The 27,644-nt window shown below is 42.1% G+C and overlaps 2 protein-coding genes across 9 annotated transcripts in view; both read right to left on the bottom strand.

Annotated features, from left to right (window-relative positions):
* The window catches only part of ccdc150 (coiled-coil domain containing 150), a 29,988-nt gene extending 17,694 nt beyond the window's left edge, over positions 1 to 12,294 (bottom strand). For 2 of the 4 annotated variants that reach the window (XM_077207712.1, XM_077207710.1), the window contains exons 1-8: positions 12,073 to 12,174; positions 11,256 to 11,615; positions 9,448 to 9,614; positions 8,683 to 8,799; positions 8,152 to 8,281; positions 8,026 to 8,069; positions 7,858 to 7,950; positions 212 to 319 (exon numbers count right to left, since the gene is read on the bottom strand). In XM_077207712.1, coding sequence (XP_077063827.1) covers positions 212 to 319; positions 7,858 to 7,950; positions 8,026 to 8,069; positions 8,152 to 8,281; positions 8,683 to 8,799; positions 9,448 to 9,614; positions 11,256 to 11,615; positions 12,073 to 12,088 — 1,035 coding nt within the window. In that variant the 5' untranslated portion in view covers positions 12,089 to 12,174. Of the gene's footprint in view, positions 1 to 211; positions 320 to 7,857; positions 7,951 to 8,025; positions 8,070 to 8,151; positions 8,282 to 8,682; positions 8,800 to 9,447; positions 9,615 to 11,255; positions 11,616 to 12,072; positions 12,175 to 12,213 lie in introns of those variants that run through there. The other 2 variants (XM_077207711.1, XM_077207713.1) reach the window with 2 other exon arrangements.
* Positions 12,295 to 12,902: 608 nt separating this feature from the next.
* Positions 12,903 to 27,439, bottom strand: usp16 (ubiquitin specific peptidase 16). Of its 5 annotated transcripts, none has more exons than XR_013195907.1 (18): positions 27,276 to 27,427; positions 26,910 to 26,978; positions 26,651 to 26,829; positions 26,471 to 26,571; positions 26,268 to 26,383; positions 25,443 to 25,639; positions 25,280 to 25,369; positions 25,070 to 25,200; positions 24,170 to 24,257; positions 23,944 to 24,025; positions 22,804 to 22,949; positions 22,502 to 22,675; positions 20,026 to 20,677; positions 17,191 to 17,285; positions 17,006 to 17,092; positions 15,983 to 16,130; positions 13,523 to 14,213; positions 12,903 to 13,465 (listed from the first exon to the last, which is right to left on the bottom strand). XR_013195907.1 is itself a non-coding variant. In XM_077207709.1 (17 exons), exons 2-17 carry the CDS (start codon positions 26,956 to 26,958, stop codon positions 14,092 to 14,094), a joined length of 2,457 nt encoding a protein of 818 aa, XP_077063824.1. In that variant the 5' UTR covers positions 26,959 to 26,978; positions 27,276 to 27,439; the 3' UTR covers positions 12,903 to 14,091. The 5 variants fall into 5 exon arrangements, 2 of the variants coding, with proteins under 2 accessions (XP_077063824.1, XP_077063823.1); XR_013195908.1 differs by having other exon boundaries at positions 27,317 to 27,420; XR_013195909.1 differs by having other exon boundaries at positions 13,568 to 14,213; positions 27,317 to 27,420.
* Positions 27,440 to 27,644: the final 205 nt, after the last annotated feature.

Below are 27,644 nucleotides of genomic sequence, written 5' to 3'. Positions count from 1 at the left end.
ACTATTACTGCCATATTGACTCATTTTCATTTTTATCCTTCTTAATGAGTATAAACTGAACTAATGTTATTTTACTGGTTAAATAGAACTTATTTTGCACTTATTCAAGCACTAATTCAGTTGTATGCAACTGAGATGAAAACGAACTGGCAATAGAATGTGAATTATTTTTCATGCCAATGACAGTAAAACTTGAACTGAACTGAAATACCTTGATGTTGTTCTGATATTCTGTCTGTAGTCGAGTGTTTTCCAGTGTTAATGAGTGAAGTGCAGTGCTCAGCTCTGAACACTGAACCTCTAACTTCTCATTCAACACCTGAGAGAAAAAGAGAGGATGACTTTTAAGCTTTATTCATAACATGCACAAACATTTTTACACCAGAACAGGAAAGTTCATCAATAAAAACAGCTAAATAAATAAATGTATATAAACCTACATTTCAATCGTTTTTCCACACAAATTATTCAAATAACTTCAGAAGATTATAGAAGATAGCTAATAAACCATACACACTACTAATACTTTTTTATGTGCTTTTTTTGGCTTAACTGTTACAATCACCATCCTCTCATCCTTCACAGATGATAAAGTCATATGGTTTTGCAGTAAATTAAAGGATTTGTATTTCTTTTATATTGCTACTACAACATAGTGTCACGATTTAGTGTTGGGTGTAACGTATTACAAGTAACGGGATATATGTAATCAGATTACTTTTTTCAAGAAACTAATAAAGTAAATCAATTTTACATGTACAACAAAATATCTGTTGTAGTTATATAGTGAAATATAGTTCCCTTTCGTAGTCACTCCGAGTTACGTCGGATGACGACGAATGGGGGTTTCGCTTAGAACACCTATCGACTTCGAGTATTACAAAACGAGCCAATGGCGATGAAATGCCATGGGTCTGCGGAATTTGCATAGCGTATCTCCGCCCCACCGCGTGGGTATAAAGGAGGACGCCGGCAACATGCAGGTATGTTTTCGCTTCGGAGCCAAGAATATTTCTTCACTCCACAATCATCTCTGACTTCGCTCTATGAGACGAGCTTCTCTCTCCGGTGTTGGTGTGACGGCAATCTGCAGCGAGCTCACAGTGCCTGCTGATCTGTGCAGTGATCTGCCAGTGTGTGTGTGTCTCCCTGTGCGCTTCAACATCGCGGAGTTTTTTTCTCCTCTCAAAAAAGAGCTTGCACGCGGTACGTCTTTTTAAAGACGGCTCGCCCGTGCATTTCTGGTTGCAGCGGACTGGTATCGGACTCTGAGGGGCACGAGCGCTGTCTAGTGTGTTTGGGCTTTGATCATGCTTGAACAGCGCTCGTGGATGACTCATGTTCTCTCTGGGAACGTGATCATCGCGTCATATATAGGTCGAGACTCGGTGAACTCGCAAGAGTGAGAGTCCCCTCATCCACTACCCGATCTTCGGCTGGTGGACAGGGTGACCTGAGGGTGTTGGTCTGGAACAAGGCGCCGACTCTGTGTCCACGCCCCAGCCCCCCCTCTTTAATGACGGTGCCCGCTAGCGAACTGATGATTCCACGAGTCTACCCTCGGGTGGCCCGTGTGTTTTCATTTGAAGCTACAGAGGATGATGCTGTGTCTGTAGCAGCATCACTAGGTGGGCTTGATTCTTCTGGAAATGACGACTCTTCACAGCTGCCACCCTTTGGTGTGCATACGGCTGTGCCTGAGTCTGATCCGGAGATGATGGCCATGCTTTCCCGGGACGATTGGTTTTTGGGTGAGGCCGCCGACGCGTCCACGGCAAACCCCAATTCTTTCCTCCCGGAAGTGCATGATGAGTTCACGGGTCCCCTTGTTGGTCTCATCCGCCTTTCCTCCCCTCAGGGGCCGCTGCCCATGGGTACACTGGGGTTCCCCCGGTTGAACGCTCTGTTGCCATGCTACTGTGTCCTCAGAGTGCTTCCCGGCGCAATCCTAAGCACCCGTCCAAGCCTGTAGTTCTTTTCGTCACAGTAATCTGTGGCGAAATCCTATAGTGCCACAGGCAGCTGCCTCACTGCATCCCATGACCGTTCTGCTGGTCTACCTGACCCAGACGCTCATGGACATGCAGGAGGGCGGGACTGACCCGAGGCTCTTCAGTGAGCTGCGCGCCGCCACTGACCTTGCTCTCCGAGCGACGAAAGTGGCCGTACGCTCTCGGAGTCAGGTGATGTTCACCAGTTTGGGGCTGACCGGTCTGATGTGCAAGATGTCGGGCGGACCCGTCTGCTCGACACCCCCATCTCCCAGGTCGGCCTCTTCGGCGGTGCGGTTGAGTGCTTCTGCCCAACAGTTCTCAACCGCCCGTGAGCAGATTGAGGTTATTCTGCCCGACGGCCCCGCCGTCCGCTCAGATCCCTCAGTCTGCCCACCGCCGAAGGCTCCCTCCCACGGTTCCAACCCCGCCCGTTCACCCGGGCCTGGCTCTGGAAGACCGTAGGGGGATGCCACAGCCCTCTCCAGCCCCGCACCCCGCTAAACGCCGGGTTAAGCGGCACTTTTGAGATGGGCTGCTCAGAGATGAGACTCAGTTCTTTCCAGGAGTTGGTAGCAGGGCCACTCCTTTCCCCGGTGGAGGGCTGGGGAAGAATCCTTATTCAGGAAGAACTGACTCTCTCCTCTCTGAGCATACAGAGTTCTCGGACGACACAGAGCGCCGCCCACAAGCCGTGCTCTCCTCTTCCCCCTCTGCCCCAGAGGTGGTTGACACGGCGTGCCGTCCACGGACCGTTTCGCCCCTGTCCCCCTCTGTCGCCAGATCCCTGACAGAGCAGGCCCCCGTGGAACGCTGGTCCTTCCCTGGCCTCCTCTGTCAGGGTGCGGTTATGACCTTGCCCCCACACCGGGCCGCTATGCCGCCCTCGTCTGGGCTGGTCATTTCCGCTTCGCTGCACCACCGGGGGGACGTCTATGGTTCTTCACTCCGCTGGCACAGTTGGGAGCCTGCACTAGAGCTCCCTATCTGTTCCGCTGGGTCGTGCGAACCATCGGCTCGGCTATGCGATTCAGTTCGCACGGTCTCCTCCCGGCTTCACGGGAGTCCGCTCCACTTTGGTCGGTGGCTATGCCCCTATCATGAGAGCGGAGGTTGCTCCCTACTGGCGAAGGGTGCGATTGAGACTGTCCCTCCAGCCGAGATGAGGTCCGGGTTAACATTCCCTACCTCATTGTCCCGGAGAAGTCTGGTGGGTTACGGCCAATCCTGGACCTATGCATCTGAACCGCTCCCTTCTCAGGCTGCCGTTCAAGATGCTCCTGGCCAAACGCATTTCTGGATGTGTGCGGCCACAGGATTGGTTTGCAGCGATCGACCTGAAGGACGCCTACTCTTATGTCTCCGTTCTCCTTCGACTCAGACCGTACCTACGTTCTGCTGTCAGGGCGCGCGCATGTCAGTACGCTGTTCTCCCATTCGGGCTAGCCCTGTCTCCTCGCGCCTTCACAAGGTTGTTGAGGCAGCCCTTGTTCCTCCATGGGAACACGGGGTTCGCATCCTGAACTATCTCGGTGACTGGCTGTCTTAAGCTCACTCCTGAGACCAGGTTTGTGAATACAGGGACCCAGTGCTCCGGCACCTAGCTCGTCTGGGCCTTCGGGTCAACTGGGAAAGGAGTAAACTTTGCCCCGTGCAGGGGAGCTCTTTTCTCGGCATGGACTTGGTCGCCTTCTCCACTCAGCCATTAAACAAGAGTGCGGTCCCACTGAAATTGTTTCAGAGGCTCCTGGGGCATATGGCATCTGCAGCTGCGGCAACGCCGCTCGGATTGCTTCATATGAGACCGCTTCAGCTGTGGCTTCGCGATCGAGTCCCGAGGTGGGCATCATGGCACGCTCCGAGTTAAAGTAACTCCGACCTGTCGTCAGACCTTCACCCCGTGGTGGAACCTCAGTTTCTACGGGCCGGTGTTCCCCTAGAACGAGTTTCCAGGCATGTTGTTGTTTCCACAGATGCCTCTTCCACGGGCTGAGGCGCCATGTGCAACGGACATGCTGCCGCGGGCTCCTGGACAGGACCCCAGCCCCTTCTGCTTGTCAATTGCCTCGAGTTGCTGGCAGTATGCCTTGCCCTGCACCGTTTCCTCACGTTGCTCAGGGGTCATCACGTACTAGTCCGTTCAGACAATACCGCGACTGTAGCGTACATCAACCGTCAGGGTGGTCTACGCTCCCGCCGTATGTCGCAACTCGCACGCCACCTCCTCTTATGGAGTCAGAAGCACCTGAGGTCCCTTCGTGCTATCTACATTCCGGGAGATCGGAACTTTGCAGCCGACGAGCTGTCACGATTTCGGCCCATCTCCGGCGAATGGAGACTCCATCCCCAGTCGGTTCAGCTGATTTGGGACCAGTTCGGGGACGCACAGATAGATCTGTTTGCCTCTCACGACTCGACCCATTGCGCCCTGTTCTATTCCCTGACCGAGGGCTCTCTCGGCACGGATGCACTGGCGCACAGCTGGCCGCGGGGCCTACGCAAATATGCGTTTCCCCCAGTGAGCCTTCTCGCACAGACCTTGTGCAAGATCAAGGAGGACGAGGAGCAGCTCATTCTGGTTGCGCCGTATTGGCCCACCCGGACCTGGTTCTCCGAACTGGTACTCCTCGAAACAGCACCTCCTTGGCCAATTCCTCTGAGGAAGGATCTCCTTTCTCAGAGACGGGGCACCCTTTGGCACCCTCGACCCGATCTCTGGAGGCTCCACATGTGGCTCCTGGACGGGACGAGGCAGGTTTGAGTACCCTGCCACCAGCGGTGGCGGCTACCATCACTTCCGCTAGAGCATCGTCCACGAGACATGTCTATGCGTTGAAGTGGAACCTCTTCGTCAATTGGTGCTCTTCTCGTCGAGAAGACCCCAGGAGATGCTCGATCTCTGTCGTGCTTTCCTTCCTGCAAGATGGGTTGGAGCGAAGGCTGTCTCCCTCCACCCTGAAGGTGTATGTGGCCGCTATCGCCGCATATCACGAAGCAGTTCAAGGTAAGTCTCTGGGGAAGCACGACCTGATCGTCAGGTTCCTGAGAGGAGCGAGGAGACTGAATCCTCCTCGCCCTCCTCTCGTTCCCTCTTGGGACCTCTCAGTGGTCTTAAATGCCCTGCAGAGGGCTCCCTTTGAGCCTCTGCAATCAGTTGAGCTTAAGTTCCTGTCTATGAAGACAGCGCTCCTGGTTGCATTGGCCTCCATCAAGAGGGTAGGGGACCTGCACGCATTCTCCGTTGACGAAGCGTGCCTGGAATTCGGGCCCGGTCACTCTCACGTGATCCTGAGACCCCGGCCTGGATATGTGCCCAAGGTTCCCACCACTCCCTTCCGGGACCAGGTGGTGAACCTGCAAGCGCTGCCCCGGGAGGAGGCAGACCCAGCCTTGGCACTGCTCTGTCCAGTACGCGCTCTCCGCGCTTACGTAGACAGAACGCAGTGTTTCAGGACCTCAGACCAGCTCTTTGTCTGTTATGGTGGGAGACTGAAGGGAAAGGCTCTCTCAAAGCAGAGGTTGTCTCACTGGATAGTGGACGCCATTGCTTTGGCTTACCAACAGCAAGGCCGACCGTGCCCCCTTGGTGTGACAGCCCACTCCACCCGGAGTGTGGCTTCCTCTTGGGCTCTAGCACATGGTGCCTCGCTGGCAGACATTTGTAGAGCTGCAGGCTGGGCGACACCCAACACATTCGCCAGATTCTATCATCTCCGAGTGGAGCCTGTGTCCTCTCGTGTACTCGCTTCAGTTAGCTAGTACTGGACCCGCTCAGGTGTCTTCGCTTGCTCGCCGTTCCACTCCATGGACTGGATACGTGCGATTATTCCTCAGGTGAGCCTTCCTCTTTGAAGCCCCGAGTTCCTCCAGCACTGTTGACGCTGGCGCCAGTGTCTATTGCCTGGGCGTCGGCTAGGTGCCTCCGTGTGCATGGTTCCTCCCTGAGTAACCCACACATGTGTATTTCCACTGTAAGCCTCCTTGAGCATGTGTCTTTCCCTTGGCAAGCCATCTTGCCCTCCTGGAGTTGAAAGTTGCCACCCCTCGGGCTGGTCACTCCAGTGTTCCTCCATATGTAGCCCTCCGGCCATATGTGTATCTTAAGTCCTCCCTACGGGTAGGCTTGCTGCGGCATATCTCCTCTGAGATATGCTTCCCAGTGTACCTTGGTATTCCTGTGTTAAGTAGGACTTTCGCAGGGCACTGGAAGACAGCTGTGAAGGTGGCGTGATTTCACGGGGACCCCCATTCGTCGTCATCCGACGTAACTCGGAGTGACTACGAAAGGGAACGTCTCGGTTACGTATGTAACCCTCGTTCCCTGAGTAGGGAACGGAGACGTTACGTCTCCCTGCCACTTCCGCTGTACCGCTGGGCAGACGCCTGAGTTCAGTCTCGGCTCCTCAGCGAAGACATACCTGCATGTTGCCGGCGTCCTCCTTTATACCCACGCGGTGGGGCGGAGATACGCTATGCAAATTCCGCAGACCCATGGCATTTCATCGCCATTGGCTCGTTTTGTAATACTCGAAGTTGATAGGTGTTCTAAGCGAAACCCCCATTCGTCGTCATCCGACGTAACGTCGCCGTTCCCTACTCAGGGAACGAGGGTTACATACGTAACCGAGACGTTACTATTTCAAATAAGTAACGCAAGTTTTCCCATGCATTGACTGACAGCTCTCCTGTCCTCATGTTGAGGAAATCATAAGTGCAGAGGCGTTGTAAAATAATAAAATGTAATTAATTGTAAAATAATACAGAACCAGAACAGCAGCACAGCTGAGAGGTTTATTGAGTTGCGCCCTCTACTGCACAGGAGTCAATTTACATTTCCTTCAGCCTGAGGATTATTCATTTCACTTTTGGTGTGAAAGGGCCTTTACATTTGCCAAAAATACAACTTTTGTTTTGTTTTTTTGTTATTAGAAAAACAAGACCAGCTAAAGTGAGAAAAAGTAACACAAAAGTAAAATAATGTATTACTTTCTGTAAAAAGTAACTAAGTAACGCAATAAGTTGCTTTTAGCGAGTATCGCAAAATTGCAATGCATTACATTTAAAAGTAACTTTCCCCAACACTGTCACGATTTAGTTATTTATTTTTAATAATTGAAACGTTCTATGTACATTTTTGCAACAAAGAGTAAACAAAAAAATGAATGTAAGCTGTTTCACATACAAGTTAATTCAGTTTTATTTTCCAATAAAGTGTGTAACTTCATTATTCAAACAAAACAGTGAACGAAAATATTTTTTTGTTGTTGTTTGTCACAGCAATTTTTCAATTAAAACATTTAACATAACTGCTAATATTGAAGCTCAGTATTTCCCCTAATGTCATAATATATACTATATAAATAATTTAAAGGTTTTATGTACATTTTGCAACACAGAATGGTCAAACATTATTATTCAAAACAGTCGAAAAATAAATAACATATTAAGTTTCAATTGTTCATCTTTTGTTTATGTCAACAAAAATGTTAGTTGCCAGAAAAAACTTAAAAAACTAAGCAAACCACATAATTTTGTTTTTCATAACAATTTTACAATAAAAAACTTTTAACATAACTGGTAATATTGTAGCCCACTTTTTTACCCTTTATTAATATTATAATACACAATATAATATTTTAAACATATTCAGATTATGGGGGGAGGGGGTGGACAAAACTTTTTCTACTATCAAATGGGGACATCACTATACAAAATTGGGAACCACAGCTCTAATCCATATTTGTACAATGAATGCATGTTGGCTTTGTGGAGCTAACATAATTATATAATGCTAAACAGATTGTGTGTGTGTGTCTGTGTGTGTGTGTGTGTGTGTGTGTGTGTGTGTGTGTGTGTGTGTGCATACCTGAACTTGATCTGCAGCTGCTCTGAGGTCTCGTCCATCTCTGAAGAGTCTGCTGTTGTCCTGCTGCTGCTTCTGCAGATCTGTCTTCACACTCTAAACACACACACCGACATCATGAGACGTGTCATTACTGCTATCAGTGTCTCTAACACACACATGTGCTAGTACCTTGATCTCTTTGCTCAGCTGTAATATCAGAGTCTCTTTCACTCCTGAGAGGAAACAAAACATTTTAGTTTCACAATACAGTAGCATAAACCAAGATTAAATGTCCCATAATTCAGTGTTTCTGACTGGAATGGTCTCGGAGCTGCTGACACTCTCTCTCGAGGTTCAGGATTTGCTCCTCCCTCTTCTTTAGCTCCGCCCTGTTTGCCTGTCCGTCAGTACGTAAGATGTGGCAATATCCTTGAAGAACCTCTACCTGACAAGACACCAGCAAATAGTGAATAGAAAGATTAAATTAGGCGTTTTATGACTATAAAACACATCCAGGGTGTTGTGGGTGGTTGCTAAGGTGTTGCTATGGTGTTCTGAATGGTTGCTCTGGGCATTGCTTGGTGTAATGAGGTATTCTACAGTAGTCAACATTTGAAGTGGATCAAAAAGGTTAATCAAAGTTATCCTAAGACAAGAACAGGTATTGTTCAAAATGCATTTATAACTTTGATGAAAGGTTTTGATCCACTTCAAATGTTGAATACTGTAGTTTCTCCAAGAATATTTATCAATCAGAAAAGTCTTTTTTTTTTTTAAATATGCAAGAAAGATCGCAGTAAACGAGGATATACTGTGAACCTGTTCTAATCCTTTCCTTCAGTTTACCTGGCCTCTCTCCCTCTCCACCGCTCTCTCCATCTCCTGCACTCTCAGCAGCAGTGCATTGTGGGATTGCTCCGCCTCCAAGTGTGCTGCGGTCTCTTGTGCCATCTGCTCCTCCTTCTGTGAACAGATTCAGAGGTCAAGAAGAACTATCAAATGAGATTGAAATTACCATATTTATGACATTGTTTAGATTAATCCGTTTAACCAAGAAAAATATTAAAACATTCTGCAGAAAGATAATGGATATCCATTTTTAAATTAATACTTTTATTTAGCAAGGACACATTTAATTGATCAAAAGTGACAGTAAAGACATTTATAATGTTATAAAAAATTTCATATAAGATCTCAAATAAATGCTGTTCTTTTAACACTGATAATATCTGAAATGTTTATTGAGCATCAAATCAGCATATTAGACTGATTTCTGAAGGATCATGGGACTGAAAACTTGAGGTAATAATGCTGAAAATTCAGCTTTACCATCATAGGAATAAATTGTATTTTAAACTAAATTTAAATTGAAACGAGTTATTTTAAATTGTAATAATATTTCATAATATTACTGTTTTTATTATATTTTTGATCAAATAAATGCAGCCTTGGTGAAAATAAGTTGTTTTTTGAACGCCAGGTAACTATTAACTAAAAGGATGTTTTAACACATTTTAGCATTTTTTCATTGTGTGACAAATTAATTATTAAAAGCACAAATATCTCATGTAGTCAGTCATTAATTAATGAATGAGCCCATAGCTATTTTACTTTAGTGGAGTTGATATTCTCCAGCTCCTCTCTGAGTCTGAGCACCTCCCGCTGCGCCTCCTGCCTCTCCTCACAGGCCTGCGTCAGCTCGTCCCGTACATGCAGCAGGTCCCGATGTGAAGAACGCTGCTCCTCCTCATGCTGCTCCTGCAGGGCGGTTAATCGCGCTACACACAGAGGGGAAATTACAGACTCATCTCCTGCAGGGCCCACGGATGAATGCAGACAAAACAAGTGCAAAAATCACTCTCTCTCACACACACACCCACACACATACACATACACATACAAATAAATAATTATTCCATAGACTATTGCTGGATGGTTACACGGTTAAATGACTCACTGAGTGATGAAGCAAATAATAAGAATGTGTTAGGCAAGAGTTGATTTGATATTGCAATGTTGAGAAATCACTCTTTAAAAGTGATTTCTATAAATCCAGTGATCAAATGCTATGGGTCTTGGTTTTCAATGATAGTCACTTGACTAGTGGCTGGTTAGATTTTTGGAATCTAACTACATAATCCAGATTACATGTAATCAGTTACTACCCAGCATTTTGTGTGTGTTATATATATATAGCCGGACCCCCCAAAAAGTTGCTGTTTGGATTTAAATTGGCAAATGCTTAAGAGTCAATGACTGGATCATTATTGCAGTAACTTATGTTGTGATGTTATTTTCATCAAGAGGTGCAGCAATTTTCAGTGCAAGAGTCCAGCACTCTGTAAAGTCTCCTCAAGCACATCCCAAAGATTTAAGGACTCAGAAGTGCCAATGCATGTGTGAAAATGATTCTTCATATGCAGGGTTTGAAATTAAAAAACGCCAACCCGCCAGATGTGGGTAAAAATCAACTGTGGCGGATAACGCTGTCAAATCACTAGCCAATTCGGCGAGTTACTTATTATGTTTACTCACTTTGCTGGGAAAAGTTTGTGTAGCCAAATCTGCACAGATTTAGCGCAAATACTCAACTCGTGAGTTGTCATGATATATTAAATACAGCGTATTGCGCAGAATCTGGGCATATCTGGCTTACTTGAACATGCCCGTCACTACGCAACAAATAACGGCACGCATGTTCATTTGCATTGAAGCAATAGCGAATATTAAAAAGCATTTGGTTAACAGAAAAGACATTGTTATTTTCCAACATCCTAAAATGTTTTTGATGTTCTTTGTAATGTATTGATCTGTCCACCTAAAACTCATTTTTGGTGATGAGGATGAAAGATGAAGGGAGGAGATGGCTGGATGACAAGATGTTGTTTGAATAAGAAATTAATGCATGAAATTCAAATTGTATTTTGTATAAATGTCTATCTATCTATCTATCTATCTATATATATATATATATATGCTGTTACTTAGTTAATCTGGTTCATTTATTTATTTACTTTTTGTCTAGTAGAAATTCTGAATAGCCGGTAACTTAAAAATGTAGTAGCCAGATTGGCTGGTGAGTGGAAAAGTTAATTTCAAACCCTGTTCATATGGTCCTTCCAACCATTAATACACAATCTGATCCTGATGAATCTTGACATTGTCATGCTGGAATATGGCCATTATCTGTCTTCTCAAATGGTTGTTTAAGAAATGAAAAGCTACACACTTAAGGTGTGGGTTGGAAGAACTGTTCCCAAACATATAACATGCTTTTGGTCATCAGTGTGTGAGTGAGTGTGTGTGTGTGTGTGTGTGTGTGTGTGTGTGTGTGTGTGTGTGTGTGTGTGTGTGTGTGTGTGTGTGTGTGTGTGTGTATATATTATTATTATTTTTTTTCATACATTAAGCGTGCTGACCTGTGTGAGATGGATTGAGTTCTCTGTTCATCTCCAAACGGAAGATGGTAAGTTTCAGAGTGTGTAAAACACTTTCTAATCTGCACACACGTGCGACGAGCGTTTCAATCTGGCTCCATAGCAAACCCTCTCCTGTGGCACTCAGGGGCCCGTGGATGTTCACAGGACTGACCGGACGCTGCTTAGAGGAGTTGGAAGAGTTCATGAGCAGCTGATCTGCTGACGCTCCCAAAGAGCCCAGACTCTTCCTCAACTCCTCCGTCTGCTCCTCCGCTTTCTGAAGACGCCTCTGTAATATTGAGAGAGACCCAGGTGCCGTGGCCCCCACAGTCAGGGGACAGATCACCGGCCTGGACATTACTAGATAGATAGATAGATAGATAGAGAGAGGGAGGGAAAGAGAGAGACAGACAGACAGACAGACAGACAGAGAGAGACAGACAGACAAATAGATAGACACGAGAGAGAGACAGACAGAGACATACATACAGATAGATAGACGAGAGAGGGAAAGAGAGAGACAGACAGAGAGAGACAGACAGACAGATAAATAAACACGAGAGAGAGAGACAGACAGACATACAGATAGACATGAAAGAGAGACAGACAGAGACAGACAGACATAGATACAGATAGATAGACGAGAGAAGAGAGACAGACAGATAGATGTTAGACAGATAGCATTGTTTAATGTTACCATGTAAATATATATATATTACATAATTGAATGTAAATGTCGTTGGTTAGCTGAAAACCCTTCTCAAATAATATAATGGTATTATGGGATTTAAATCAGTGCAACCGCACAAACACGCACCGGCGATAAGTGACATCGGCGAATCTTATCAACAAAACATCTACATTTTAGTCACACTCCGAGAAATTAAATAAATTTTTCGTTTTTATTAACTGAAGGCGGAGTAGATTTCATTTGTTTGTATCTGTTATTGTTGCTTACCTTTAGAGAGCCCGGTACTTCCGGTTTAGACAGTTACCCTGGAGACCGCTCCCTCTCGAGCTCAGTTCTAAACTCCCGCCATAGCGAAAACACACACAAAACTAGAGTGGCAAATGCACTGGGCCGATTAGGTACTGGCCCGGAAATTCTCATTGAATTTGCATAACAACAGACCTGACCAATTATAGTTCAATATTTACTCTTCACTGACTGTTTTCAACTTAAGTAGCTTTAAATATTTCTTATTGTGGTGTAAATTATTGCTCGTACTACTCTTGAGATAACGGCCTTTTCACGTGGTTTCTTTACGATTTAAGGACACTGGCGTTTTGTTTTGTTGTCGTCAATGATTTTGCAGCGACTGATACTCAGATTTTTAAAATGTACAACAGAAGTCAACCCTTTCTTTTATTAGATTTAAAAGTTCATACTTTTATGCAGACAAAAAGACTGACCTTCTCGAGCCGTCACGCGCCCCCTCGAGGAAAGATATTTTATTAACAGAAAAATAGTATTAGCTAGTAGTGCCGCCCAATATAATTTACCGTCTATGAACTTCTCTTGTTTGTAAGTTTCAAGAGACGCTTCGACGCTCGTTTTGAACACCTGGCAGAAGATAAAATTGTCCATTTTATTTTCCTTTTTTAGATTTTAGCTTCTTAAAATGTTAGAAAACAAACAAAAAACAGTTTATTTGAAGGTAGTCATTTATTTTGAGCTTCAGTGCTCTGAGGTTGGTTTTATTTTGGAAAAATTCCTAAATAAAACAAACAATTATGAAAACCAAGTCTTCAGAATCTGTTCATATTTTGACATTTCATGTTGAAGTTGACTCTTGAATGCCATTATATTTGAGTGCAGGAAGGCATTTAATGTAATATAAAATTGTACCAATATATAGGCTATTTCTGAACCAATATATATTTCTGTTTTACAGGTGTCAAAATGGTATGAATCTTTACAGTTGTCAAAATGGTATGAATCTCATGCTGTAAAGTCACATCGTGGTAATATTTTTAGTTCTTATTTCACCCCAAAAAATGTATTATTTTGAATGAAGAAAATGAAACCTATTTCTAAGACCATTATTTACTTACTTATTCGTATAGCTCTATGTTTACATCATATTATTTGAAAGTACTGAATTTAATAGGCACTGACTAAATTTTTAAAATGTTTCCATGATCATTAAGTGCATTGCATCATTAAAAATGGCTTTAAATAAAAGTAATGAGAATTGTAGGGGTATGTACTTAATTGTCAGGGGTAAATATATATTTGCCCCTGACAATTAAGTACATATCCCTACAATTATCATTACTATCCCTACAATATATATTTTGTATGTATATACGCTTCGCGTCGGGGTCCTGATCAGCCTGTCGGGGTTGTATTCGCTATAACAACAACCTCTCTCTACATTATACCTTATACCTGTGGTTTTAGGGTAAAATATGACTTTCATGAGTTCACTCGAAATGATTATTTCTCTTGGCAGCAGAGTCCTGGAAGATTGTGTAGGACAATCCGATACTTTGAGAAAATGCTGTATGAGGCAATTGACCACTTCAAAACCATGATCTAGAGGTTACAAAAACATTTCATCACTATTCAATCCCCACTGAGCATTATTAACTTCAATTAAAAAAAACAGAAATGATCACAAGTAAGTTCTGCATCATGTTTGCATGAATCAAAACTTTCCCCCTGAACAGCAGCTGATAATGCAGAGAAAAAAAAAACATAAAAGAAGATGCTCATACAAACAACTTTGATTCAAAGTTTTCAATCCATTTGCATTGTGTTTTAACAGGACGTCCCAGCAGTCGGAAAGAAGCACCACCAGCCGTTTGTTTTGAAGCTCAGTCCTCTTGTGGGTTATGAGATCTTCTCGTAGAACAGGAGGTAGGCTTGGGAACTCTGCACTTTGGCCTCCGGAACCGGATGGACGCTGCTGTCGCTGATGTGGAACCATGATCCTTTACTGGCCTCAGCGTTACCTGCGACAAGAGGATGATTATAAAATAATAATAATAATAAATGTCACTTGGTTTCCAGCTAAATGCATGCAATGTATTGATTTTTCAGTCTCCAACATTGTTGGATGTTCATATATTTACAGGTCCTTCTAAAAAAATTAGCATATTGTGATAAAGTTCATTATTTTCCATAATGTAATGATAAAAATTAAACTTTCATATATTTTAGATTCATTGCACACCAACTGAAATATTTCAGTTCTTTTATTGTTTTAATACTGATGATTTTGGCATACAGCTCATGAAAACCCAAAATTCCTATCTCAAAAAATTAGCATATTTCATCCGACCAATAAAAGCGGTTTTAATACAAAAAAAGTCAACCTTCAAATAATTATGTTCAGTTATAGACCTCAATACTTGGTCGGGAATCCTTTTGCAGAAATGACTGCTTCAATGCGGCGTGGCATGGAGGCAATCAGCCTGTGGCACTGCTGAGGTGTTATGGAGGCCCAGGATGCTTCGATAGCGGCCTTAAGCTCATCCAGAGTGTTGGGTCTTGCGTCTCTCAACTTTCTCTTCACAATATCCCACAGATTCTCTATGGGGTTCAGGGCAGGAGAGTTGGCAGGCCAATTGAGCACAGTAATACCATGGTCAGTAAACCATTTACCAGTGGTTTTGGCACTGTGAGCAGGTGACAGGTCGTGCTGAAAAATGAAATCTTCATCTCCATAAAGCTTTTCAGCAGATGGAAGCATGAAGTGCTCCAAAATCTCCTGATAGCTAGCTGCATTGACCCTGCCCTTGATAAAACACAGTGGACCAACACCAGCAGCTGACATGGCACCCCAGACCATCACTGACTGTGGGTACGTGACACTGGACTTCAGGCATTTTGGCATTTCCTTCTCCCCAGTCTTCCTCCAGACTCTGGCACCTTGATTTCCGAATGACATGCAAAATTTGCTTTCATCTGAAAAAAGTACTTTGGACCACTGAGCAACAGTCCAGTGCTGCTTCTCTGTAGCCCAGGTCCGTCCGCTTCTGCCGCTGTTTCTGGTTCAAAAGTGGCTTGACCTGGGGAATGCGGCACCTGTAGCCCATTTCCTGCACACGCCTGTGCACGGTGACTCTGGATGTTTCTACTCCAGACTCAGTCCACTGCTTCCGCAGGTCCCCCAAGGTCTGGAATCGGTCCTTCTCCACAATCTTCCTCAGGGTCCAGTCACCTCTTCTCGTTGTGCAGCGTTTTTTGCCACACTTTTTCCTTCCCACAGACTTCCCACTGAGGTGCCTTGATACAGCACTCTGGGAACAGCCTATTTGTTCAGAAATTTCTTTCTGTGTCTTACCCTCTGGCTTGAGGGTGTCAATGATGGCCTTCTGGACAGCAGTCAGGTCGGCAGTCTTACCCATGATTGCGGTTTTGAGTAATGAAACAGGCTGGGAGTTTTTAAAAGCCTCAGGAATCTTTTGCAGGTGTTTAGAGTTAATTAGTTGATTCAGATGATTAGATTAATAGCTCGTTTAGAGACCCTTTTCATGATATGCTATTTTTTAGAGATAGGAATTTTGGGTTTTCATGAGCTGTATGCCAAAATCATCAGTATTAAAACAATAAAAGACCTGAAATATTTCAGTTTCAATGAATCTAAACTATATGAAAGTTTAATTTATCATTACATTATGGAAAATAATGAACTTTATCACAATATGCTAATTTTTTGAGAAGGACCTGTATGTATAAAGCTCATTGAAATCACAGACTCAACAGCGCTGATACTCACAACCAGCAGCCGAACCGTTTTCTACGTAGTTGTGCGTGGAGGGTCGTGATTTAACGTAGGCCGTGTAGTGTCCGGACCGCATGGTGCCGCTGTGCTCCACTATGCCATAAAGACTATACAGCACTCGCGTTTCTCCCTCCTTCACACCCTAAAAACACAAACAGAGTTTGATGCACTGCTCATACAGGAGCATGATTTATCGTTAAAAGATCACAATCTCGATTCAAACACCCACACGATCTCATTCCTAAAGGACAACGATTCAGCCATGTCTATTAAACCGTCGACAAGTAGCCTGTGATCACAGTGAACATTCAGATCTGCATTCGCGCTGCCGCAGTTGTCATATGCAGATATGAAACAGCTCTTTTCAACATCACAATAACATTATTTCCGTGTTACACATTACAATAATCACAAATAGAACTGAGATAAAAGTTTATGCTAAAAAGAAAGATGTTAATGCTGGTCTGTGTGTACGATTACGCAAACCTGGAAGACCTTCTGAAGCAGTAGACTTTCAAAGAAAAGGAAATTTTAAATCATGGAATTTTGACTACTTAACTGTCTTTCTTTTGATTACATCATTACATGTTATTTATTGTGAGAATAACATGTAATCATAAGAAAAGTAACTGTAGTCTGATTACAAGTATTTGTAGCACTGTCGTTACACCAGTAAGTGGCGACGGTTAAAAATGTATTTGTCATTGAATCATTCATTCAGGAGATTCAAAAAATTGATTAATCTAGTAATGAAACATGTGAAATCTTTATGAGTGAGTCATTGAATCATTCATTCAAACTGAATTAAAAAAAAACAATTTATTCAAATTTAATATTTTTTAAATAGACTGCAGCAATTAATATTTTGTCAGAACCTCAAGTAAATTATTATTTTGTTCAGTAGTCCATTCAAAATTGGAGAACCAGGATCTCTATTTTAAACAAACAAAAAAAAATCTTGATTCTCAGTTATTCCAGAATCGTGTAGCTCTACGTGAAATATGATCATTTGCTCACCTTGCAGTTTAAAGAGCAGAAAGGAGCAAGATCCAGGATTTGAGGAAACTGCACATGTCTGTTCACCTTACAAACACTGTATCCAACCTGCAGGCAAATAAATGACAAAACAAGGGTCTAAATGGAGATTCCTTTGAGTGTATCAGTGTGGTGAGGTCTGGGACAGGAGGAACCAGGTGTTTTACCTGCTGGAATCTCTTAAGGTGAAGCGTGAGCACTGCTGGAGGATGAGAGATCAGCATCTGCTTCAGTGCATCTCTGTAAACACCTTTCTTACCACCTGTAACAAATTCAGTTTATAAACACTGCTGTCACAATTGAGCTTTATGATAAACTAAGTTTTGTGTTCAATAACTAAAAAAAAGGTTTACCTTAGGTAAGGAGATCCAAACAAACTAGAGTGTCAAACAGGTAAACAATGTGCAATGCTTATTTATGATTGATCTATCTATCTATCTATCTATACTCTTTTATATATATATATATATATATTTATATATACACATACACACTCACCTAAAGGATTATTAGGAACACCTGTTCAATTTCTCATTAATGCAATTATCTAACCAACCAATCACATGGCAGTTGCTTCAATGCATTTAGGGGTGTGGTCCTGGTCCAGACAAACTCCTGGGGCCTCATTTATAACCGTTGCATATGCACAAAACAGGCCCTGAAAGAGGCGTACGCTACTTCCGACGCTCAAGTTGTGATTTATAAAAACAAACTTGACGTAAAAATTTGCGAACCTGCACGCAAACTCTGACCAAGGCGTACAAACATTTTGGAGATGGAGCAGTTTGGCGACAGCGAGGGTGAGCTGGAGTTAAATGTCTTTTTGGTCACTTTTAAGAAAATTCTACAGAAAGATAATACAAATATAATTTCACTCACCAAGCCTATCACATGAAGCAAACATCCATCCCTTGAATGTCCGCGCCAGCGAGCGCGTTGGGCCGTTTAGTGAAACTGACGCATATAAAGCCGTAAATCTTCATTATAAGTCCTAATCATAAATACAGTGAATGTTCACAATAGCAGTTTAAATAAATAAAAGAATGATTTAAACTATGTTTTACTTCTGATGTAAACATTTAGATTAAATATGCCATTCTGATAAATGGAGTTAAACATTTAAATTACATGAAATCATTACTGAGAAGTAACACATTTTTTTATATAATTTGTAAATTTAATAAATAGAAATATTTGTTGTGGATGCAATGCTTTCGAACATTTTTCCTCTGGCATGCGGTGTTTTAATGTTTTAAGAGATAATTGCTTATGATAATAGCAGATTGTCTGAGGAAAAAGTTTCGTGCAAATAATGCACAACAAGATTTGTTTCCATTAAAAACATAAATCAATTAAAAATACTCTTTGGCCAGTGGAAAAGATGGTGTAAAATACATTTCAGAGAGTTTTTTTCAATTTGATTTATTTATTCAAAAACAAGGCAAGGATAGGCTACTAAATTATTTTTTAAATTAATGTAACTAATGTGACAGCACATCCGCATTCCATATTTTCCTAATGATTGTACCTAAACAAGTTATCACGTGGATGAATAATCATATGCAAATAATATGCAGATGAGGATATGGATATAAAAACTAGGCTTTGTAAGCTCCATATATGGTTGTTTCGGGGAGAGTGCGCACAATCTTCCGCTAACTGGGATTTATAAAGTGAATTCTGCGCAGGTTCTGGCTTTCTGACGCACGTCCACTTTTAGTAAGGATCCTACGCACAGTTTTATAAATGAGGCCCCTGAACTCCAAACTGAATGTCAGAATGGGAAAGAAAGGTGATTTAAGCAATTTTGAGCGTGGCATGGTTGTTGGTGCCAGACGGGCCGGTCTGAGTATTTCACAATCTGCTCAGTTACTGGGATTTTCACCCACAACCATTTCTAGGGTTTACAAAGAATGGTGTGAAAAGGGAAAAACATCCAGTATGCGGCAGTCCTGTGGGCGAAAATGCCTTGTTGATGCTAGAGGTCAGAGGAGAATGGGCCGACTGATTCAAGCTGATAGAAGAGCAACTTTGACTGAAATAACCACTCGTTACAACCGAGGTATGCAGCAAAGCATTTGTAAAGCCACAACATGCACAACCTTGAGGCGGATGGGCTACAACAGCAGAAAAACCAACCGGGTACCACTCATCTCCACTACAAATAGGAAAAAGAGGCTACAATTTGCAAGAGCTCACCAAAATTGGACAGTTGAAGACTGCAAAAATGTTGCCTGGTCTAATGAGTCTCGATTTCTGTTGAGACATTCAGATGAGAACATGGATCCATCATGCCTTGTTACCACTGTGCATGCTGGTGGTGGTGGTGTAATGGTGTGGGGGATGTTTTCTTGGCACACTTTAGGCCCCTTAGTGCCAATTGGGCATCGTTTAAATGCCACGGCCTACCTGAGCATTGTTTCTGACCATGTCCATCCCTTTATGGCCACCATGTACCCATCCTCTGATGGCTACTTCCAGCAGGATAATGCACAGTGTCACAAAGCTCGAATCATTTCAAATTGGTTTCTTGAACACTACAATGAGTTCACTGTACTAAAATGGCCCCCACAGTCACCAGATCTCAACCCAATAGAGCATCTTTGGGATGTGGTGGAACGGGAGCTTCGTGCCCTGGATGTGCATCCCACAAATCTCCATCAACTGCAAGATGCTATCCTATCAATATGGGCCAACATTTCTAAAGAATGCTTTCAGCACCGTGTTGAATCAATGCTACGTAGAATTAAGGCAGTTCTGAAGGCGAAAGGGGGTCCAACACAGTATTAGTATGGTGTTCCTAATAATCCTTTAGGTGAGTGTGTGTGTATGTATATATATATATATATATATATAGCCACAATAGTCCTAGATATTTTATTTTTATGATTATTAGCATATCACGTGGCCATTAACTGACACATCTAAGGGATTCGACTGACAAAAAAAAACGAGTCTAAGTCTGTTAAGATAGTAAATATTGTAAAAGGTGAGCACAGTACCGTCTGAGGCTTTATGTCCAGGCTGGCGTTTTGTACAGGTAAAACACATCAGTCTGTTGTTCTCTGTGAGATGTTCCACCTCAGTGAACTGATACAGGCAGGACTCCACCGAACACTCCTTCTCTGGCGCCTTCCTGGTGGTCAGTGCGTGAAAGGCGAGCTCAGGGTCCTGATTCACCACAGTGTATTCTTTAACATCACCTGAGTCATCATCTCCATTCTCCATTTCACCGTCTGAAGATGTTTTCAATGACATAATATTCAGTTCTTCGACTAATTGATCCTCTTCAGCACAAAGCTGGTCAGCACCGTCCTCCTCCTCAATTTCATTCACCTCTTCCACTTTGTCTCCCTCTATAGACACATCTTCAGAGGTCTGGTCTCCGGATAAAGCAGTGAAACGGTTCTTGCCAGCAGCAGCATGTTCTTGCTCGGGTTCCACATCATCTTCATCCTCATTTTGTGAGATTGCGGAAGGTTTCTCAAGGATCAAATGCTCCTGGCTGTTTTTAACTGGTTCCACATCAGAACTGCCATTAACTGGCGCACTGTGAATGGAGCCATCGGCTGGATCAGTGCTGCTAGCTGTGCTCTGATTGGGCAGATGTTCCAGAGTGATTTTACTGCCCACTTTCTGCTGCCGTCTCTGATTCTATAGATACAAAAGCCAAAAAAATAAGCATATCACTGACTGTCGGTATTCTACTTGATACTGTGAAAAATAAGTAACTGGAAAACATGGAGGGAGAGAAAAAAAACACATATACATATCCATCTATATCTATCTATCTATCTATATATATATATATATATATAGATAGATAGATAGATAGTGTGTATATATATACACTGTATATATATATACACTAGGGGTGTGACGATACACAAAACTGACGGTTCGGTTTTCCCAAGGTTTTGACGTCTCGGTTCGGTTCGGTTTAGAAAGCTAAAAAAAAATTTAAACCGTGGTTTAATGAAAAAATGGTGTCTTTGTCTTTAAATTAATTCAATTACAATTAAACGTTTTGCAAAGATTAAAAATCTGCTAATGCTGTAAACTATATAGGGAGCCACACATTACTATAACATTAAAGGTTAACAACAGAGCCTAAATTCAGATGCTATTTATTTTTCAGATATAATAATCAACACCCAACACATTGTATGAAAACATGTAAACTGAACATAAGGCAGTTTTTGCATTAACTTTACTCTAATTTGTTGAAATATAATATTTTACACAGTTGCTGTCATTTTCATGAAAGATATTTTAAACGTACATTAAATAATCAAGATATAATTAACAGGTTAAGTAAAATATAATATATAGGATAATATAGTGCATTTATTTAGTGCAAGAATTAATTTCTCTAGGAACCAACAAGTTGTGGACACTGAATCACTTGCCTGCTGAGGTAAATATAATGCTAGTGACAAGCTATGCAGTTTTATTGACGTCTTTACGCTGCTAAAACACTGATTGAGCGATTACACGAGTTATGATGCCTTTCAGTAAGAATACTGTATTTTTCAACATACCTTCAGGTGTCCATTCATGTTTATTCTGTAACTGAGGAAGAGATGATCGCGTTTACTCGCGCTCCGCGCTGCCACTTGAAATGAGGAGCTAGTACAGTGATCTGTCACGCCACATCAAAGAGCGCCAAAACGGCATTTATTGTTTGATTTTTGTGATCAAATAGTCAGAATTTGAAGATTACACCTTGCTTATTATCAAAAGTAACAAAACACGGAGCTTGCTATTTGGTGTTAATGGTGGTTAGGCTACAAAACTGAATTTGTTGTGTACACATTCCAGGTCCAATGAGCCGGGCTGGGCGGGGCCGGGGTAGCAGGGGGCGGGGCGGGGCGTGTTCGGTTCGCCATGAGAGTATCGCGAATATCGATACAGTTCGAATATCGTTACACCCCTAATATACACATACATACCGGTGTGTGTGCATATACATATATATATATATATATATATATATACACATTAGTTCAGTCATGAAACTCTAGAGGGCAGAGGCTGATCCTTTACATGCAATCACATCATCACCGCCTGGCACAAGCTGATTGACCTCTACTGATCCTGCAGCCAGTGAGATTGCTTGCTTAACATTTAAATAGTCTGCTTCATTGTTTGCTATAAGCTAGTCCTGTAGCGCACTATCAGAGTTCCTCTGAAACCCTCCACCTCCCCCAGCCTAGATCTGCTTTGGGATATATGCATGTCTCTTCATGCAGCAGCAGCATATCTTACATGCTCACAGTAAAATGTCTGTGTATCTATTGGCAGTAGCAAGTTTATATTTACTCTGCAGCAGGAGAAATAATCAACAGAAGAAGCAGCGAAGAAGATCCAAGCTGCCGAAACCAAATACATTAACATTGCCCTATTCAATAACATGCTTAAATATAGCAATGCTTTTTCATACATATATAAAATTTGAAATGTTGACACTGTCTTTACCTTGGCTTGTTTCTTGGCCTGTTTCTTGGCTTTCTTCTGCTGGTACTTGCTTCCTGTTCCTGTAGGCATGTCTTCATTCCCATTGGCCAGAGATGTTGTGCTGTCTTGATCTCCATCGTCACTGACGCTGCTGCGATACGGAGCAACTTTCTTCTGATTCTTCTTCCTGTAGGCCTGGAGGAGAGACTCAAACCAGTTCACTTCCCCAAAACAGGCTCACGCTTTACAACAGCAACTATGCAGATGTTCCCAGAAGCAAGAGCCAAAGTGTTTGAGGGATAAAGCAGCTGTATGAATCTTACCTCATCAGCTACAGGAAGAGACAGATCCAGAAACATCTCTGTCACCAGAGACACAGTTCTGCACTCTTTACACATCACCGTGCTGCTCATCTCTCCACCAAACACTCGGTCCACAAAGTTCTTGGGTGCGCCGTTTTTCTCATACTCTGGTGAAAACGTTTGAGAGAAAGTCAAAGTTATTCATTTAATAATACTCATGTAATGATAAACAAGAGTTGGGTTAAATCTTGCCTTAAAGTGCAACTTCAACCAGCTTTGCATTGTTACAATGTCGGTAATATATGTAAATGAACTATGTTTACTCGTTCTCCATGTTACCTGGACTAATAAATTCACATTTATTTGTCAGCAAAAGTCCACCGGATAGTGCAAAATGTGTCATCCGGCTCACTGTTAACAGCTCCAAGCCTTTCATGAAAACTACAGAAGATAATTCTGCATTTGTATATCCCCGCCCATGTACAGTCGGATCCACAGAGGGTTATTAAACAAACAGTTTTTGCAAGGGTTTATCACTGAAAACTGTATCGTATTTTGTCTACTCTTTAAACGAGACAGAGTTTTGCTTCGGTGAGAACTGATGGATCAGTTCTTTCTCACGCTCTTTGTAGTTATCCAGTTTAAAATGTTGACTACAAACACAGGTATTTCAAATTGTCTGTTCTCTCTGCATTTACGACTCTTTGAAGCCTTTAGCCGCTGCCTACATCACACTGGATCCTTCACTGGAAACCGAAGGTAACTCACTCCCGCTAAACGTTTACTCTATGAATTCTTGCACCGGGAACAATTCAAGTCAACACCATTAAGACTAAAAGTTTGCTAAGAAGTATTTCCTATTAAAGCAAGGCGGTATCTGACTCTAGTAAGTGTATCCATAGCAGACTGGTGGGAGGGGCCTTGCACGACAACATTACCAGTGCATTATGGGTGTTGAAGTTTTTAGCAAAAGGAATGACAACAGCCTTTTAACTGTTTTCTCTAGTCAAGTAGCACTGATTTCAAAACATTTAACAGCCTTCTACTGCATAGGCAGCCAAGTTTTATTGAAAGCCCATTTTGACAGCGGAGAAGTACCCCTTTAATCATTCTATTATAATATATAATTGGTCACTCTGGTAATCTGATAGTGACTTGTACCTTTAGTAACCTTCTTCATCTGCTCAGCCTCTAAGCTTTTGCTCGAGTTTTTCAAAGCCCCCAGAATTCCAGAATTTACTCTCTGAAAAATACAGAAAATAAACAACCAGGGAACAGTTAAACTAAAATGTCTCAAGCATTCCTTATAATCAAATGAAATGGCAAAGGAAGACACAAGCAGAGACGAGTTCATCTGGCCTGTGTTTGTTCTGTTAGAGGTTAATACTTTCACTTCTTCAGCCCTCATGCCGTCCAGAAGGTACCGCAGCAGCTCCTGACTGTCCTGCTGCTGAAAGCCTTTAAACCGTGGAGCTCTGTGAACAACAACAGATAATAGAATCGTTAAAAGATCGCGATCTCGATTCAAACACCCACGCAAACTTGTTCCTAAATGACAATGACATTCAGTGTTGGCGCTGCCGCTGATCTAGAGAGCAGTTGTCATGTGCAGATATGAAACAGCTTCACAAACAGTCTTTTCGACATCACAGTATCATTATTTCTGTTACAATAATATCACAGAAGTTCTGGGATAAAAGTTTGTTTATAGATTGTATCAATTGCATTTTTACACCACTAGGTGGTGACAAGTGACTATTAATAAATGCATTTTTCATTGAATCATTAATTCGAGAGATTTGTTAAAAAATGCCATCATTTAACATTTTGTCAGAACCTCTAGTATATTACATGTTATTTTGTTTAGTTGTCTATTCAGAATCATGGGAGAATCGTAATCTCTATTTTATACACAAAAAAAAATGGTGGTTCACAATTTATCAGTGGTTCACAATTTAAGTCTCTTATGCTCACCAAAGCTGTATTTATTTGATAAAAAATACAGTAAAAACAGTAATACTTCGAAATATTGATACTATTTAAATACATATTTTCTATTTTAATATATTACCAAATGCAATTTATTCCTCTGATCAAAGATAACAGTTTAAAGTTTCTCGCATGATCATGACTAAACTTTATCAAACAAGAGATATATATATATATATATATATATATGCAATATATTTCTTTTGAATATGCAGGTGTCAAATACATCAGTAAAACAGCACTTTCCTCTTAATAAATGAGGTAGCTGCACTGGGTACATTTTTGTGCGGATACTTACTTTTTACACACTTGTGTGAAGAGTTCTCTAGGGGTCACAACACCTTTCTTGGTATCCTGAACTTCATTCAGTACCTGACACATAGCCAGCGTGAGCGACCCGGGTCTTTCCAGCTGGATCTGGAGAGGTTCCTGAAAACATAATGTGAAAATATGCAGTTAGATGAAGTTTTATGCATTAACTGAACATAATGAGGGTCAGCATTAGTACCAGCTCAGATGATGGAGTGATGGTGAAGCAGCTCTTCTCATCTGAAATCTGACTCAGCAGTTCTCGCAAAAACTGCGTCTGTGATAAATTCTGAGAGGGAGACGGGAACATCAGACTTTGCAGAGCTTGTTTACATGCAGCAATGTGTAGCATGACTCTCTACCTGCACGACTGCATTGAAGAAACACGTGTTGCCCAGATTACTGAGACCCCTGACACACACGACACCAGAGCTTCCTGCTGCCGCTGCCTTCTGTCTTTTGGGACTGTCATCATGTTTGGAGTTGCTCTTCTGGTTCTTCTTGTTCTCTTTCTCTTCTTCTGGTGTTTGCTCTGCAGGTTTCTCTTCCTTCTTATATTCTACAGAGTATGCAGGCAAATTTATACTTTTTTTAACTGAAACCATGTGCTTTTGGCAAAACAAATTTCAAAATAGCCAAAATAAAGTGTCTAAAATATATTGTTTTTTAAATATTGCATAGTATATTCTGTTAAAGTCCCCCTGTAGTCAATCATTGTATCCCTTAAAACTCACCTTTGATCACCAAAATTACATTTAAAAAATGTTTTCCTTTAAATATACGTTTACATGGTTCTTTGAATATGCAAATGAGCCCCGCCTCCACTCACTCACACCAGCTCAGAGATTCACTCGTTGACCTGATTGGTTACAAGGTAGTTTGTGACGTCAGAAACACCAGCGATTTCAAACTGCGTTTTTGAGACTGTCTTTTGTTCACTGCAGTTTTAAGGAGAAAATACTCAGCAATGGTGCTGACTTATGAATTTACCCATGGTTTCTCTTAAAGCATATTAAAAACACCACACAGACAATAACATTAAAAGCTTGATTTTCACCACAGGAGGACTTTTATATTATAAACATAAAGACATGTTTGTTTAAATCATGACTAAAAAAGACATATTGGTCAACTGCTACCAGTATTATATAAGCGGACGTGGCTCTGAAAAACTGTCTGGCACCTACTTTTGTTTGAGGTGCTCTTGCCAGGATCCATCAACACTTGTTTTCTTATGTTTGTGATCAGCTGTGCCAGCTGTCCCGTGCTGGAATACTCAACTTCTTCATCACAGATGTAACACCTTGACGGCACATCAAGCAGAAGGTAAGAGGTCTGAACACACAAATCCTGCCACATTTCAGTGAGGATGAGGATGTGTGTGTCTTACCAGACGCTCCAGACGTCCAGGCTGAGCACTAAACAGTGCGGCTCGGATCGAGGCGTCTCATAGTGCTTGATCGCATGCTGATTCTCCAATCTCCCGCAGCCCTGACGAGGATCACAACATTGTGTTTATGTGAGGCTGGCCAATAGCAACGTGTCATAACTAAGTCACCTGATCACTTACTCTGTGGCCACATTTCAGACACATCCACACAGCTGGACTTTCTATGTCAATTTCATCATCCGAGATCTGGTCTTCAACAGGCTTGTTTGAATCACAGTCTTGGCACGAGCTCAGATTTAAACCCGCTTTCTTCAGGAAGCTGTTATCTATTCCTTTGCGGATGTGAGTGCAGGAAACCCCTTATAAAGAAACAGGAGAATCATGTTAGGGGTTTCATGATTATAATCACTTAATTTACAGCCAGCTGTCACACATATACCTGGTGTCTCAGTGCTAGGACTTCTGTCTTTCCCTTTCTTTTTACCCATTTTGGTTTATAGAGGAGCACCTGGGAGGGGTTTAATACATGCATATTAACACAACATACCGTCATATCAGTACATCATAATCCTTTTATAATAACACAAACATCAGTGATTCACTGATGCTATGATGACACGAGGTCGTTTATGAGTGTGTCAGCAAATACAGCTCTCTGATACAAAACCGTTTTGAGAAAAGTAACGTTAAGTCACATCAATTTAAAGATCAAGTCACGAAGAATAAGTCATGAATGTTTCCGTTTAAACCACTGAAAATAGAAATAAACCACGACAGCTGTTATTAACAGATTAAGTAAACTCACGAGGCCAGCAAAAACATTTAAAAATATGTAAAAGGAATTACATCCATCCAAATGTCCGTATTCAAATAATTTGTAGCGGAATAAACCGCATGAATACACCAGTGTAAAGCATGCTGTCCAGCGGCTGCTTAGAGTATTTCCGGGTGACGATCGCATTTCAAAGTAAGAGTCTGACTGAAACAATAAAATAAGAAATGACAAGGACACATATTTCAGTTTTTTTCCTTGTCAAAACGGACCCATCACCTAGTGACTACACATATTAGGCTATAGAGGACAATAAACAAATATATATATATATATATTTTCTGTGATTGAACACCACACGATCTGTTTGTTCCAAAATCCAAAAGGAAAGTGAATGTAAAC

The sequence above is a fragment of the Siphateles boraxobius genome, unplaced genomic scaffold (genome assembly GCF_051911475.1).
Source record: "Siphateles boraxobius isolate OS27281-9 unplaced genomic scaffold, OSU_SipBor_1 6, whole genome shotgun sequence".
Taxonomy (NCBI): domain Eukaryota; kingdom Metazoa; phylum Chordata; class Actinopteri; order Cypriniformes; family Leuciscidae; genus Siphateles; species Siphateles boraxobius.
Note: the sequence above shows the minus strand (reverse complement) of the source record. Positions and strands in the feature narration are given on the sequence as shown.

Excerpts from the sequence above, each read along its gene's own strand:
- usp16 (XM_077207709.1), bottom strand. The coding sequence starts at position 26,958 with ATGGGTAAAAAGAAAGGGAAAGACAGAAGTCCTAGCACTGAGACACCA. Across the intron at positions 22,950-23,943 it reads GATGAAGAAGGTTACTAAAG|AGTATGAGAAAAACGGCGCA; the intron begins GTACAAGTCACT and ends CGTTTTCACCAG. Across the intron at positions 17,093-17,190 it reads ACCTTAAGAGATTCCAGCAG|GTTGGATACAGTGTTTGTAA; the intron begins GTAAAACACCTG and ends ATTTGCCTGCAG.